Source organism: Gekko japonicus, unplaced genomic scaffold (assembly GCF_001447785.1).
Source record: "Gekko japonicus isolate JY-2015 unplaced genomic scaffold, Gekko_japonicus_V1.1 scaffold1192, whole genome shotgun sequence".
NCBI lineage: Eukaryota > Metazoa > Chordata > Lepidosauria > Squamata > Gekkonidae > Gekko > Gekko japonicus.
Genome location: NW_015159749.1, coordinates 83,322 through 99,060, shown reverse-complemented (window position 1 = coordinate 99,060; position 15,739 = coordinate 83,322). Strand labels below are relative to the sequence as shown.

Sequence of the window (15,739 nt, the reverse complement as noted above, 5' to 3'; positions counted from 1 at the left end):
TGTTGTGGGGAGGGGAAGGGAAGGGAGTTTGTAAGTCGCTCCGAGTCACCTTCGGGTAGTGAAGGGCGGGGTATAAATCCAATCTCCTCTCTTCTTCTTCTTCTTCTTCTTCTTCTTGTGGCTGTGGTGTGAAATAAGAGTGGGGAGGGGAGAATATCTCCGTATGCTATGTAAATTACTCTCCTGAAGGAGGAAAATGGGTCCAGTCCGGAAATTTCTCTTCCATCCCGAACAGCATCAATGATGGGGACATCAGGAGTTTGGGTCACGCCCAGGGTTTATGTAGCCTCCTCATTAAGGACATGAGCAGAGCCTGCTGGATCAGACCAGTGGCCCCTCTAGTCCAACACACGGTTTCCCACAGCTGACAAGAAGTTGCCCTGGAGAGCCAAGGCCAAGGCCTTTCACTGCTGCTGCCTCCCGACACTGATTTTCAGAGGTTTGTTGTCTCTGTGTGTGGAGGCTCCCTTCAGTCACCATGGCTAGTAACCTGTGCCTGTTGCCATCACTACCACCCGTGGCCGTGAATTCCACTGTTTAATTACTCACTGAGTAAAGAAGGACTTCCTTTTGTCTGTCTTGATCCCGTTTCCCAACAATTTCAGTGGGTGCTCCTGAGTTCTAGTTTTATTGGGCAGGGAGAAAAAGCTCCTTCCACCCACTTCGTCCACCACATGCATGATTTTAGAAACCTCCATCCGGTCTCCCCTTTGCCAGCTTCTTCTAGACCGAGAAGGCTCACACTCTCCAGCCTTTCTGCATACAACATTAGGCCTGCTTCTTAGAGTGGCGGCTTTCTAAGGGTCTGTTCCTTCTGTTCCTTCTAGCAAGAGGCACCCAATCACCTCCCTCCTGCTTTGACATCTCATCTATCAGCTGTTCCTTAGTTCCGGTGTCACCTTGGCTGATATTTTTCAAAGAATATTTGCAAAGCACTTTGATGCACGGCTCGTAGCTTGGAAATCCCACTAGCCTGCATTTGGCAGCACAGCTCATAACTCAGCTCATGTTCAAGCCAGTGGGTGATTTTCCACAAGCACTGCTCCGCGCTCACTCTTCTGTTTGGCCCGATGGTACAATTTCACACAAGCTGCTGCGCGGCCGCATTTTGCCCCGCAGCTTCGTGCGATTTCCCCCGCGTCTACTCAATCCTGTTTTTTGAGGATTGAGTAGACGCGGGGGAAATCGCACGAAGCTGCGGGGCAGAATGCGGCCCCGCAGCAGCTTGTGTGAAATTGACACGTACCATTGGGCAAAAGGAAGGAGTGAGCGCGGAGCAGCCCTTGTGGGAAATCACCCAGTTAGTCTGCATAGAGGGATTTGAAGTATTGTCACCGAGCTCTTGAAGCCTAAACTAATGAATTGAAGCAGGGCTCCAGAAATGCTCTCTAATGCTTTGCACGATCTTTAATGGGAGGAGCTGTGACTTAGTGCCCCGCCTCCAGCGGGTGTTCCCCACTGCTGCTTAGATGGCTGGGGGGCGCGGGGATGGTGCGAAACCCGGGGGAGGCCTCAGCACCATCCCAGTGTGCTGGCGTCACTCCCCATATGCCCAGAAGTGATATCATCATGTTGGGGGGGGGGGCAGGTTGAACCATAATTTTGTACATATGCCAGAGCATCCGCAGTGATGTGCTGACCTCACTTCTGGTGAGCACAGGAAGTGACATCAGTGCGTTGCCACTGACATCAGTGAGGGCCCCTCAACCACCTGGTAAGTTCCCCCACCGATTGCCCCTCCTGCCATTATGCGGTCACACGAGATACACGTGAAGCTACCATTGCAGGCCACTGGTCCATCTATGTACTCTGGCTTTATATGCCTCAGGCAGAGAAGGGTCTTTCTCGGCACAGATATCCACAATTCCTTTTAATTTGGGATTGAGCTTGGTGCATTCTGCGTGCAGAGACCGAGTACTAGCGTTTCGCTCCCCTTACAGGCTGTGAGGGCGGCAGATGATTGATCTGCACAATCTATCGATCTCAAGCATATTTGGTCCCAAGGCCCAGGGTACTTTGGAAAAGGTCTGAGGTTCAGTCTCCGGCCTCTCCGTTCAAGAGGGTCTCAGGTAGCAGTGGGTGGCTAGCCACGGTCAGTCAGAGTGGACACAGGGCTAGCTGGACCAGTTCCCTGACTCCACATGAAGGCAGCTTCGTCCTTTATAACGTGAGGGAGGGGAATGAAAGGGGTTCTTGACCGGGACCAGGGCTATTTTGGGGCAGGAACGCACAGGAACGGAGTTCCGGCTGGCTCCTGAGTTGGCCACGCCCAGCAGGAACTCACTAGCATAATAGGCCACACCCAACAGCAGGAACTCATTAGGATTGGCTACAATAGGGGTGTGTGGCCTAACATGCAAAGGAGTTCCTGCTACAAAAAAAGCCCTGGGTTTTGACAACAAACAAGGTCAACAGAATAAGAAGCAAAAGGTGGGTGTGGCTGGATGACCACACTTCTGGTAACATGGGGGTGCGGCCTAATATGCTAATGAGTGGTGCTGTCAGGGGTGTGGCCCAATATGCTAATGCGTTTTGGCTATTGGGTGTGGCCTATTATGCTAATGAGTTCCTGCTGGGCTTTTTCTACAAAAAGAGCCCTGACCTAGACTATCTCAAAGGAGCTGCTGGCACTCAGTCCAAGCGACGCACCCTAGAATCCCATGCTGCACCACCAAGGATGCTGTAGTGGATCGTGCCCATTTTGCTGGCGCCCCTACAAATATTGCTACTGTTTGGGCAACATTTGCAACGGAGGCAGCAGCCCCCCGCCGTGGCCGAGGCCAACCTGGCGCTGGGCTCCCAACGGTTCCTTCCTGAGTCGCTTTCTTCATAGGGCTGGGAGGTTGAGGGCGCGGCAGGGTTTTCAAGATCTAGATTCCTTCCTCCTACACAGCGGAAGTCGCAACCTTGCCCTCCAGGCATCGCAGCCGGGCACTACTCCAGCGGAGGCGCGGGGCGTAGCTTGAATCTCTTGTGGGTTTGGCATGGCTGTCCGCACTAGAATTTCACGAAGCCTCTTCCATTAACTAATTGTTCCCAGGCAGTTCCCAGACTCCGCGCTCCACATTCAGCCCGGCTTGCAGAGATGAGGCAGGTTACGGCTTCACCGGATTTAAGTGGCCCTTGGAAAAGGAACAGAGAGTTGCCGCATTCTGTAATTGGTCTGTTATTACAAATTAATTGAACTTGTGATTGTTTAATTGGCCATGTGATTTTTTTTTAAAAAAATTGGCTGTACTTGTGCGAGGAAGGAAGCAGGCTCCTATATAATTAGCCTGAAACTATGCAATTAAATTCTTATTAATACCCTCAAACAGCAGGGACCATTCAGGCCTTTAATTAGTGATTAACGTGAGACGGGGCGCGATTGAGCTGTAACGAAAGCTGGCTGCTGGTTACAGTACAAGTCTTTAGCTGCTCTTCTCTGTTCCCCCCCCCCCCAGCCCAACTTGGGAGGGAAAGGGAAGACTCGGCAGACAACATGCTTCGCGGTGAGAGCGCAAGATCAGTCATGTCAAGGAAGGGATCTGAGGCAGACCTGACAACCCAGCTATTTGGCTGGCCTGTGCCGAAGACTGTTGCTGATGCCCGGTTTTTTCCTCAGAAGGACAACTTATACACTGGTCACTCCTTGACAGAGTTCTGGAGCAAACAGGTAGATGCCAGGCAGGTGGAAGAGCTGGTAAACAGGTAAGGGCAGACAGGTAGTCCAGAAACAGATCAATCGGTACTGTTGTCCTACCTCATTTTTCCAGCAGGGGTTGCGCGGCCACCGTTTGGCAGTGCCGGAGAGAGACAGACTGCTCCCTGTTGTAGCCAGTTCGCTGTTTTCATCCAGTGGACACAGGAGTCCAAAAGAGACAAGCCAAGTGCAAGGTGATGCACATTGGAGCCAAAAATCCTAACTATAAATACACGTTGATGGGGTCTGAACTGGCAGAGGATGATCAAGAGAGAGATCTTGGAGTCGTAGTAGATAACTCACTGAAAATGTCGAGACAGTGTGTGACTGCAATGAAGAAGGCCAATGCTATGCTGGGGATTATTGGGGAGGGTATTGAAAACAGATCAGCCAATATCATAATGCCCCTATATAAATCAATGGTGCGACCTCATTTGAGATACTGTGTGCAGTTCTGGTCACCACACCTTAAAAAGGATATTATAGCTTTGGGAAAAGTGCAGAAAAGGGCAACTCGAATGATAAAAGGGTTGGAACACTTTCCCTATGAGGAAAGGTTAAGGCGCTTGGGGCTCTTTAGCTTGGAGAAACGACGACTGAGGGGTGACATGATTGAGGTTTATAAGATTATGCATGGGAAAGAGCAGGTAGAGAAAGAGGTACTTTTCTTCCTTTCTCACAATACAAGAACTCGTGGGCACTCCATGAAATTGCTGAGCGGTCGGGTTAGAACGGATAAGAGGAAGTACTTCTTCACCCAAAGAGTGATTAACACTTGGAATTCACTGCCACAGGAAGTGGTGGCGGCTACAAGCATGGACGGCTTCAAAAGGGAATTAGATAAGCATATGGAGCAGAGGTCCATCAGTGGCTCTTCGCCACAGGGGTCAACAGTGGGAGGGCTTCTTCTGCCCTGGCCCCACTGCTGGACCTCCTGATGGCACTGGTATTTCTAGCCACTGTGTGACACAGACTGTTGGACTGGATGGGCCTTTGGCCTGATCCAACACTGGCATCTCTTATGTTCTTATGACAAAATGGAAATAAATAAGCAGTTTTGTGGTCTGTTTCCTCCTTGGGATTTCCAGAGAGTTTTGTAAATTAAATGGGTCTCAATCTATTTAGTCAGTTGTCTTTTATTCTGTCCTTCCTCCTCGGAGCTCAGATGGGTGTACATGGCCCCCTCCACCTCCAGTTTGTCCTTACCATGACTAGAGGTCATTTCGCGGGGGATCGCAGTCCCCCCGGGTGAGGTACGGGGGGCGGGGCACACGACGAAGCCCCGCCCCCTGCTTCCGGCCGCCCCGCTTCTGGCCCTCATTCAGCCAGGAGGAGGCAGGAGAAGAGGGAGGGCAAGTTGCTTCCTCCCTGCCTCTCCCCACCCCTGCCTGCCTGGGGCCAGGGAGGGCCTTCCAGGGCTTCCTTGCACTCCTGCTGGCCTTGCAGGTCCACCGCTGGGCCCCTCATGGGGCTCGGCAGTGGACAGGTCCACCGCCAGGCCCCTCATGGGGCTCGGCAGTGGAGCTGCAAGGCCGGTGGCCGGGACCGTTGGGGGCGTGGTGTGTGGCCTTATGACACACTTCCGGTGATGTCAGGGGGTGTGGCATATGCTAATGAGTCATGCTAATGAGTTCCCCTAGCTCTTTTTCTACGAAACGACCCCTGACCATGACCCTGTGAAGGAGTCTAAAGTGAGAGAGAATTGCTGATCCAGTTTCATGGCAAGCAGGGATTTGAAACTCTGGTCCTTTGCGTTCCTGACTTTCCAACCACAGTGCCATGCTGGCTGTCTTAAATACAAGGGCTTTAGTTGTCCCATGGTGTTTTCATAGCACAGTGAGCTATGAGAAGTGGCTCAAATTGGTGTCGCACCCTGGCCTGCCCAAGGAGGGTGCCAGTAACGGTGTTTGAAGCCGGAAGATAGCAGAGTTGTTGTGGTAGAGTATTTACAGTTTATTTACAGAGCTTATATACATACACACAGCTTGCAGCAGTTCAGAATCCTCACTGACAAAGTGCTTCGCTAACAACACAACCATAAGGCAGGCTACTTGGTCAAGAACTCATTGCAATATATATACATGTTGACCAATCACAGTACAGTGCTGTACATTTGCTTAGTCATTCTGACATCTGCAGATGTGATGCAACCAACGGTATCATGTGACCTCCTGGCTGTCACTTTAGATCATCTGGATCTAAGTCATGTTCCATGACATGCTGTTATCTTGCCTATACCAACAGCCGGCCCCTCCGGAAGCCGTTATTGCGGGGAGGTCCCCTACCCAAGGTCGGGAGAAGGAGGTCTCAGAATGGGCTGGTTGCCTGGTTAGCAGCACTTGTGGCAAGTCCCAGCCCTAGCAGAAGCCTTCGGGGGGTTCTCTACCGCTCTCTCTCGCTGGTCTGAGGTTCCCGCCACTCTCCGGCTCCGCCTTTTCCTTCCTCCATGACCTCCTTTCTTGTCCCCCCTTTATACCCCTTCCAGCACTTGGCCTCCCCCCATTGGGCACAAGCCCAGTTTGCACGAGCCCGAGAGAGGCTGCGTCACCAGCTCAGAGCCCCTCACATCTGCCCGCTTCTTCGGGGGCCTCTGCCCCGGCTGGCTTCGTTTCCTGGCTGGGGCTGCCTCCGGTAAGTGGGGGGGTCTCCAGGGGGGAGTGTGGAGCCCCGCAACCAAGGACCGGCCCGTCGGTGCCGGGACAACTGGAGAGCCAAGCTGCAGTCAAAAGCAATAGGAGCAGACGCAACCCTATTGGTCCATTTTGCCACCTGACCTCTGTGGAGCTAGTAGCTGCAGAACCATATTCTGGCCATCCGCAGTGGTGGTGCTGGAGGTCAGAGGTCATTTCGGGGGGATCGCAGTTCCCCTGGGTGAGGTACGGGGGGCGGGGCACATGACGGAGCCCCGCCCCCTGCTTCCGGCCGCCCTGCTTCCGGCCCTCATTCAGCCAGGAGGAGGCAGGAGAAGAGGGAGGGTAAGTTGCTTCCTCCCGGCCTCTCCCCACCCCTGCCTGCCTGGGGCCAGGGAGGGCCTTCGCGGGGCTTCCTTGCACTCCCGCCGGCCTTGCAGGTCCACCGCTGGGCCCCTCATGGGGCTCGGCAGTGGAGCTGCAAGGCCGCCGGCGGCGGCCGGGACCGTTGGGGGCGGGGTGTGTGGCCTTATGACACACTTCCAGTGATGTCAGGGGGTGTGGCCTTATGACACACTTCCGGTGATGTCAGGGGGTGTGGCCTTATGACACACTTCCGGTGATGTCAGGGGGTGTGGCCTTATGACACACTTCCGGTGATGTCAGGGGTGTGGCATATGCTAATGAGTTATGCTAATGAGTTCCCCTAGCTCTTTTTCTACGAAACGACCCCTGCTGGAGGTCATCAGAGAAAATAAAATAGAGGGGAGGCGAGCCAGATATGCATCCTTCCAGGCGTATAAGAATCGCAAGGAGAGGGCTTTTGCCGAGTGACTGTGGAAAACCGACTCTGGGCCAGGGGAAATCTTAGCTGAGATGGGCCAGTAGTGGGGTGGGGGGGTGGCGGCCTCCTTTTTGTCTGCATTCTGAAAGCACCATTTCCATAAAAACTGCCACACTGTGAATGAGTAAACCTGGCTTTGGAAAGATGTACCCTCTTACCCCGTTCTGCCTACAGGTCTGAACTCCTAATTGTGACATTCACACTGTGAAGCAGTTTCCAGAAAGGTCTGCCAGACATCCTCACGGTGGGTGTTTTGTCTGGAGATCTTCCTTCCTCCAGTGTGACGCTGTGGGTACAAAGTGTTGGACCGGGATCCGGGATGCCCGCGTTTGAACCCCCACCCTTCCATGGAAGCTCGCTGGGCGACCTTGAGCCCTCCACGCGCTCTCAGCCTAATCCTCCTCCTAACAGGGTGTTGTGATAAAATGCAGGAGAACAACAGAAGCTCTTTTGGGTCCCCAGTGTGGAGAAAGGTAAAGGTAAAGGTTTCCCTTGCTCGAAAGCCAGTCGAGTCCGACGCTAGGGTTGCGGTGCTCATCTCCGTTTCAAAGCCGAAGAGCCAGCACTGTCCGAAGACGTTTCCGTGGTCATGTGGCCGGCATGACTGAACACCAAGGCGCACGGAACGCTGTTACCTTCCCACCGAAGTGGTCCCTATTTATCTACTTGCAATTTCTTGCTTTCGAGCTGCTAGGTTGGCAGGAGCTGGAACTAGAGACGGGAGCTCGCTCCGTCATGCGGCACACTCGGGTCTCGAACTGCTGAACTACCGACCTTCCACAGCCTGCAGTTCAGCGTCTTAACCACTTGAGCCACCGCAGCTCCATAGTGTGGAGAAAGGCAGTATATAAATTAAATAAAGCAATCCATTCTTTTTCTGAAACTTTTTGCATCTGAAGTTTTTTTTTAGTTCACTCTTAAATTCACTTTTGTTTTAATGTTCTCATCAATTTTACCTGGGTGCTTAATAACATTTTGCTGTACTATTAGCTCTGAAGTGTACATGGAACCTCCAACTTCAGAGGCAGTGTACCATGGAAGACTAGATGCTGGAGATCAGAGAGGGCTGTTGTCTTCACATCCTACCAGTGGGCTTCAGGGAGGCATCTGGCTGGCCAGAGGTGGAAACGTGCTGCTAGACTATAGGGACCCTTGATGTCAGTGACTATAGGGACCCTTGATGTCAGTGAGTGAGCAGGGCTCTTTTTATGTACCTGTGTGGTTTCCTGTTAATTTCTTCTCTCCTCCTCCTCCTCCTCCTCCTCCTTCTTCTTCTTCTTCTTCTTCTTCTTCTTCTTCTTCTTCTTCTTCTTCTTCTTCTTCTTAACCCCTTGAGGAGATCAAGGGTTAGATACATTATAAACAAAGTGAAATAATGAAGATAGTTTCAACAAGCCAGTTTGTTGTAGTGGTTAAAAGTGCAGAGTTAGGAGAACCGGGTTTGATTCCCCACTCCTCCACATGCAGCTGCTGGTGTGACCTAGGGTCAGTCACAAGTTCTCTCAGAGCTGTTTTCTTAAGAGCAGTTCTCTCAGAGCTCTCTCAGCCCGACTATAGGGACCCTTGATGTCAGTGACTATAGGGACCCTTGATGTCAGTGAGTGAGCAGGGCTCTTTTTATGTACCTGTGTGGTTTCCTGTTAATTTCTTCTCATCTCCTCCTCCTCCTCCTCCTCCTTCTGACTGAGTTTGGAAGAGACATTATGTTACAGTGGGGCAAATATCCAGCCCCCTTCCGGACCATTAATAAGCAAATTATCAGCACATGTCTCAAAAGAAAAACAGGGCATGATCCAGCCTATGATAGGTACCATTGATTTCATTCAGTGTATATAACTCTCCACTGAAATTAATAAAATTAATTTGTGGCTGATTTCGCACTAGAGCTGCCTCATGGTTGCGCCGCCGTTTGCCCCGACACTATTGGTCAATTTCACACCCGAAGCTGCGGGGCTGCATTTTGACTCACGGCTTCGCCCGATTTCCCCCGCAGTTTCGTGATCCTGTTTTGTGAGGATCACGGAACTGCGGAGGAAATCGGGCGAAGCCGCAAGTCAAATGCAGCCCCGCGGCTTCTGGTGTGAAATTGACCAATAGTGTCGGGGCAAACGGCGGCGCAACCGCGAGGCAGCTCTAGTGCGAAATCAGCCTGTGTCTAATTTTGGCTGGATGAGAACTACTTCAAACGTTGTTTGGATTTTTTGCCGGTCCGTCCGACGACCCACAGAGTGGCAGAGAAAAGGCTCAAAGAAACAAAACCTGAAGTTATTTGTGAAGTCCCAAACAGACCTAGGCAGATTGTGTTTGTAAGAGAAGTATGTGGTAAGGCGCGACCGAGTAACACATCCATTGAAAATGCATGGTATGTGATGCAAGGCACACACCGGATACAGAAGCAAGCTCATTTGCAATGGAGACACAGCCCGGCTCTCCTGAACTCCCGGCTCCCAGTAACCAATGATCCAAGAGAAGGGGGTAAAAGCGGTTGAAATACAGCCTCCACGAAAGGCCATCTGAAACCCTTCTGTTCCCACGGAGTGCAATTGTGGGTCTGTCTGGGAAAGGGTGCAAGTAGTTTTCAGTCATGGATGAGCAGATCTTCCCTATTTAATGTCTTCTAATGTTCATTTATATTCTTTTCAATGGTTTCTCCTCTTTGCATTGTGGGCTTTGTCGGCATTGTGTGTGCACGTTGTATTGTTTTTGTACACTATTGATATGGGTTTTTTTTAATGCCTTCAATGTACGTAATTTGTGTGATATGCGTAGAATGTGTGATACAGATTTATGGATGCACAAAATAACGCTGGGAGATGTTTATGTTTCTTGCCAGAATTAAGTGTGAGGAAAGGGGAGATGGGCATGATAACAGACTCAATTCACACGAGGGAGTTGTAAAATTGAAGTGTTGAGGGGTTTTTAGTTGACCCAGAGCGGGCAAGGACTTAGAAATCACCCCTTAATTCAGCCTCCCTTCTTAGGCCTTTCTATCCTTCTGCGCTAAATGCTCACTAATGAAGCCAGAGGCAATGAGACGACGCTGGGCAATCATTTACCTACATTTCCTTCCCAGCCGCCCCTTTGCTTCTGAGAAATATAATCCAGGAGGTTTCCTTTACAAAGCAGGCAGAGCACATGAATCCCACGCATTGTGGTGTGCATAGCAGGAGTGGTTCTGAAGTCGGCACTGCGGCAGACACTCACACACCCCATCTCCAGTTTGATGTAGTGGTTAAGAGCGTGGACTCTAATCTGGGAGAACTGGGTTTGATTCCCCACTCCTTCACATGCAGCTGCTGGTGTGACCTTGGGTCAGCCATAAGTTCTTTCAGAGCTGTTCTCTCGAGAGCAGTTCTCAAAAGAGCTCTCTTAGCCCCACCTACTTCCCAGGGGGGGGTCTGTTGTGGGAAGGGGAAGCAGGTTGTAAGCCGCTCTGAGACTCCTTCAGGTAGTGAAGGGCAGGGTATAAATCCAATCTCCTCCTCCTCCTCCTCCTCCTCCTCCTCCTCGGGTAGCTCATACCTTGTGCACAGAGCCTGCATTTAAACAAGCCGTATGCATATAGCCCCTGAATGCATTAGCCCCACCCCCAAACAGCCTACTTGTGTGACATCACATGGAAGTGATGTCATCACGCCAGGGGCGTCGCATGGTGACGCTCTAGCATTTTGGGCAAAACTCTATGGTTACCATAGAGTTTTGCCCCAAATGCTAGAGTGTTGCCATATGACACCCCCCCCAGCGTGATGATGTCACTTCTGTGTGATGTCATTGCATCCGCGGCATTCCCCCACCCACCCCACTCCTGGAAATCGGTGTCCCAACCCCGCTGGCAGGGTAAGTCGACCTGGCAGCCCTAAATTTGTTTTCAACCAAGAATTCTGCGCCCAAGATGGGAGGAGTCACGGACAAGCTTGGCTGAAGTACGTAACATTTCTGTGCCACCTTTTACAGCATATTATTCCGTAGAGTTGGGACTGGGCCATTGTGGGGTAGTGGCCGACATGTTGGATGACGAGTTGGGAGACTCAGGCCCAACTCCCCCACTCAGCCATGAAACTCATTGGACCTGGGTCCAGTCACTCTTTCTCAACGTACCACACAGGATGGTTGTGTAGTACGAGCGGAGGAGGAGAAGAAGAGTTGGTTTTATACTCTGCCCTTCACTGCCTGAAGGAATCTTGGAGTGGCTTATAAACACCTTCCCATCCTCTCCCCACAACAGACACCCTGTGAGGTAGGTGGAGCTGAGAGAACTGTGACCAACCCAAGGTCTCCCAGCTGCCTTCATGCAGAGGAGTGGGGAATCAAACCCGGTTCTCCAAATTAGAGTCCTGCCGCTCTTAACCACGACACCAGACTGGCTCTCAAGAGCAGGGGTCATTTCGTAGAAAAAGAGGTGCAGGAGCTCATTAGCATAACTCACTAGCATAAGTTATTTGCATGTGCTACACCCCCTGACATCACTGGTAGTGTGTCAGAAGGCAACACCCGCCGCTCAGGCTCCATTGGACTGTTTTGGATTGCTAGCTATTGGGGGGGGGAACGTGCAGATCTGTCCTCGCAGAGGAGGGAGAGCTCGTACCTGAATGAAACTTGGCCTTAAAGGTGCCACTGCACTGTTTTGGATGGGGGGGGGCGCTCTGCAACTTACCTGGCTGCTTCTTGCTCTGACTGAGGGCTGCTGGGAGCAGGGGGTGGGGCTTATTGCATGTGCCCGCCTCCTGGGCTTCTTACTGCTGGAGCTCCGCTCCTGTGCGCTCCTGCAGGAAATGACCCCTGCTCAAGAGAGCTATTTAGACTGCCCTGAGCTCCCTGGAGAAAAGGCAGAGGACAAAATGTGGCAGGAAGAATGAACCTCTTCCAGCTGCCTTTAATTACCGAGAGCCATCCTTGTTTGCTGGTACTCATCCCTGTCTTTTGAAGACCTGTTTTTTAAGTGTGAATTGCTAAAGCGGGATGTGTTCAGCTCCTTCCCGAGATGTCTGAGAAGCTGGGGGAGAGGTTCCCGCATAGTGTCTTGTCAGGCACGTACTTGTTGGCAGGGATGCATGAACCCTGGAACACTGTGTCATGCGCGTGCGCTTCATGTGCCGCAACGGCTGAAGTGCACTTTGAAACACTGATCACACGCTGTGGAACACGAATCCCTGAAGAAAACATACCTTGCTTCTGCAGAACACACTTTTCTTGCCACAGTAAGCTCTGTTGTTGCTGCATAATTGAATGCAGCGCAGACTCCTCACATGTTGTATAATCTGGGGAGGGTAAGGGAGAGCAGATTCAGGCAGTGATCCTTGATAGGACACGGTCCACAAAAGCCAGAGGTTGCATTGTGGGCAACTGTACGAAAGTGTAATGCTTCTCTTTGTCCGGTGTCTTGGGCCGAGGTTGTCATGGAGGAATACGAGCATCCTCGCTTAGCTAGTGTGGTTGAGCTTCATGTTCTTTGTACCCTCTCCGCTTTCGTCTTTACCAGGGAGCTGTGAGCCGGGTGGGGGTGGGGGAGGGGGTGGGAGGCGAGCTTGCGTAGAGGAGCTTTCATGCAAATGATAAGCAGGCCCAGCAGTTAAATCTTCAGCTGACACATTAATGAATTTCACAGCACGCCTGGAAAAACTCTCACCGAGGCCTTGATTTGACCAGAGGACTGAGGAATTGGGGGGGGGGGCTGAGGGCAAAGGAGGGTGTCTGCGTGTGTATATAGAGCAGGAGGAGAAAATCTTGTTCCGATTCTCTTTTTGCAAGAGGGTTAAACGGGAGCTGCAGTGCTGGTTCCTTTTTTTATTCCTCTTGCCCACTTGGATTCCTTTGTTTTTTAAAAAAACATCTCAGTTTCTGTGGCTAATAAGAGGAGAGGGGGGACGAGGGGTGTGGAGGAAAGGGAGGCAAAATGGCTCTAGCAGCTGTCTCCAGTGCTGCTTTTCTGCCGCCGCTCCCCACCCCCCCATAACCTGGCCACAGCTGGGCACTGTTCATGCGCCTTAATGGCTCTGGCAGGGAACAGAAGAAGGGACATCCCAACGCTGAGCTCGAAGCGGGTGGTCTTCTTGTGGGCTCCCGGCTGGGCTTTGAGTTAGCAGACTGCTGGGAAGGATCAGGAATCTGTAGGCCTGGAGAACTATTTGCCATTGTCCTCCTTTTCCCCGTGGGACCCTTCGTCTGCTCCTCTCAGAGTTGGGCATGTTCTGATTATAATCCCATGTTGCCGATCAAGGAAGTCTTTTCATCAAGAACTGTAGTAAACACACAGCATTGACAAGTCCTCCAGCTCCCCTGGCTTAGTAGAGACAGTCTCCCTTTTTCTGGGCCCTCGTCTCGGACAAAAATGGTTTCACCCGTTGTATTGGATCCTTGGAGAAACGACGACCGAGGGGTGACATGATTGAGGTTTATAAGATTATGCATGGGAAAGAGCAGGTAGAGAAAGAGGTACTTTTCTCCCTTTCTCACAATGCAAGAACTTGTGGGCACTCCATGAAACTGCTGAGCGGTCGGGTTAGAACGGATAAGAGGAAGTACTTCTTCACCCAAAGAGTGATTAACACTTAGAATTCACTGTCACAGGAAGTGGTGGCGGCTACAAGCATAGACGGCTTCAAAAGGGAATTAGATAGGCATATGGAGCAGAGGTCCATCAGTGGCTATTAGCCACAGGGTATAGATAGGGGCTCTGGGGCAAGTGATGCTCTGTTTTCTTGGTGCTTGGGGGGGCCAACAGTGGGAGGGCTTCTAATGTCCTGGCCCCACTGGTGGACCTCCTGATGGCACCTGGTATTTTTGGCCACTGTGTGACAGAGTGTTGGACTAGATGGGCCTTTGGCCTGATCCAACATTGACGTCTCTTATGTTCTTATGAAATCGATGGGCGGGCGGTTTAGGAGCGGGGGGGGGGGAGGAACAGATTTCTTCACACAGTGTATGATAAACCTTTGGCAGTGGGCGCGTGTGTGTCATCACCTTCGTTAGCTTTAACACTGGATAATATTCTTGGAGGCTAAGTCTAGCAAAGATCAGAATGGCTCAATGGAACCTCCTCCTTCAGAGGCAGTCGCCGTCTGAAAACCAGTGGCCGCCTTGCTTCCATCTGTTTCCTCTTCTCCTTTCCAGCTTGCAACTGTAACCTTCATGCCCGCCGCTGCCGATTCAACATGGAGCTCTACAAGCTCTCCGGGCGGACGAGCGGAGGCGTCTGCCTCAACTGCCGCCACAACACCGCTGGCCGGCACTGCCACTACTGCAAGGAAGGCTTCTACCGGGACATGAGCAAGTCCATCACTGACCGCAAGGCCTGCAAAGGTAAGGGACCTCTCCTGACGCTCCCGCCCACAGTTGCATTCAGGTGCTCAACAGATGCGTGGGAAAGAGGGATGGAGGCTGCACTCAGTCCCGTCTGCGAGTGTGACATGTTGTCTCCTGCCAGTCCTACCTGCCCGGGATTATCCATCTGTGACTCTTTGGCATTTCTCCTAATCCCCCATTCCCTTTGCCCAGCAGCAAGTGTCTTTGATGTGCCGATACCTCCTGGCCGGCATTCCCTCTAAGCTGAGTTCGTGTGAGCTAGCTCACAGTTTTGTAGCCTCCGGCTCACACATTTTTGTCTTAGGGAGGATGGCTCCAGAGCTAACTAATTTATGCGGTGGCCCAATCGCCCACTCACAACTTTCATGCCAGTCGCTCGCAAAGTAGGATTTTAAAAAAAAATTTACATTTTTATTTTAAACAGTAAAAAGAACAAAACACAGTGATAACAAATATCGACAGTAGAATTAGATAAGGTAATAATGAATGTAAGGAGCTGCGGTGGCTCAAGTGGTTAAGACGCTGAACTGCAGGCTGTGGAAGGTCAGTGGTTCAGACGGTCAAAGCCCGGGCGCGCCTGGGGTGAGCTCCTGTCTCTAGTTCCAGCTCCTGCCAACCTAGCAGTTCGAAAGCAAGAAATTGCTAGTAGATAAATAGGGACCACTTCGGTGGGAAGGTAACAGCGTTCTGTGCGCCTTGGTGTTTAATCATGCCGGCCACCTGACCACGGAAATGTCTTCAGACAGCGCTGGCTCTTCGGCTTGGAAACGGAGATGAGCACCGCAACCCTAGAGTCGGATTCGACTGGCTTTCGAGCAAGGGAACCTTTACCTTTACCTTTAATAATGAATGTAGAAGCGCTGTGCAGAAAGGTTTACATGCATTGAAAAACTTCATTGTATTTTTGCTCAGAAGACTCCACAGTTTAGAGAGAGCATTGCTCCTGACCCTGCCTCCCAAGGAATATTTATGGTGCTCCTGCAATTTTTTATATCCTTAAAACTTACATAAATGATAACTATAATCACAAGATGCCTGTAAACATACCAATGCCTTTCCTGGGGAAACTGGGCATCTTGTTTCTGTCGTGTTGGGGAGACCCAGGTTCTTTGACAGAGTCACTGGTGGGACATAAGACGTGAAAAGCTGAGAACTACTCTTATAGATGACTATCAGAATTGGGCATCATTCTCCTTTCCTCTGACTGTATCTTTTTAAATATTTAGTCACTATGTACGCAGCTTCCCTGTTTATTGATTTAACAGATGGCACATGTTGTTT

At 51.3% G+C, this 15,739-nt stretch overlaps 1 protein-coding gene across 1 annotated transcript in view; it reads left to right on the top strand.

Annotated features, from left to right (window-relative positions):
* The window catches only part of LOC107105646 (netrin-3), a gene marked incomplete at its 3' end in the record, with an annotated part of 120,657 nt that overhangs the window by 65,881 nt on the left and 39,037 nt on the right, over positions 1 to 15,739 (top strand). The window contains exon 3 of the mRNA XM_015405647.1: positions 14,267 to 14,455. Coding sequence (XP_015261133.1) covers positions 14,267 to 14,455 — 189 coding nt within the window. The remainder of the gene's footprint in view (positions 1 to 14,266; positions 14,456 to 15,739) is intronic.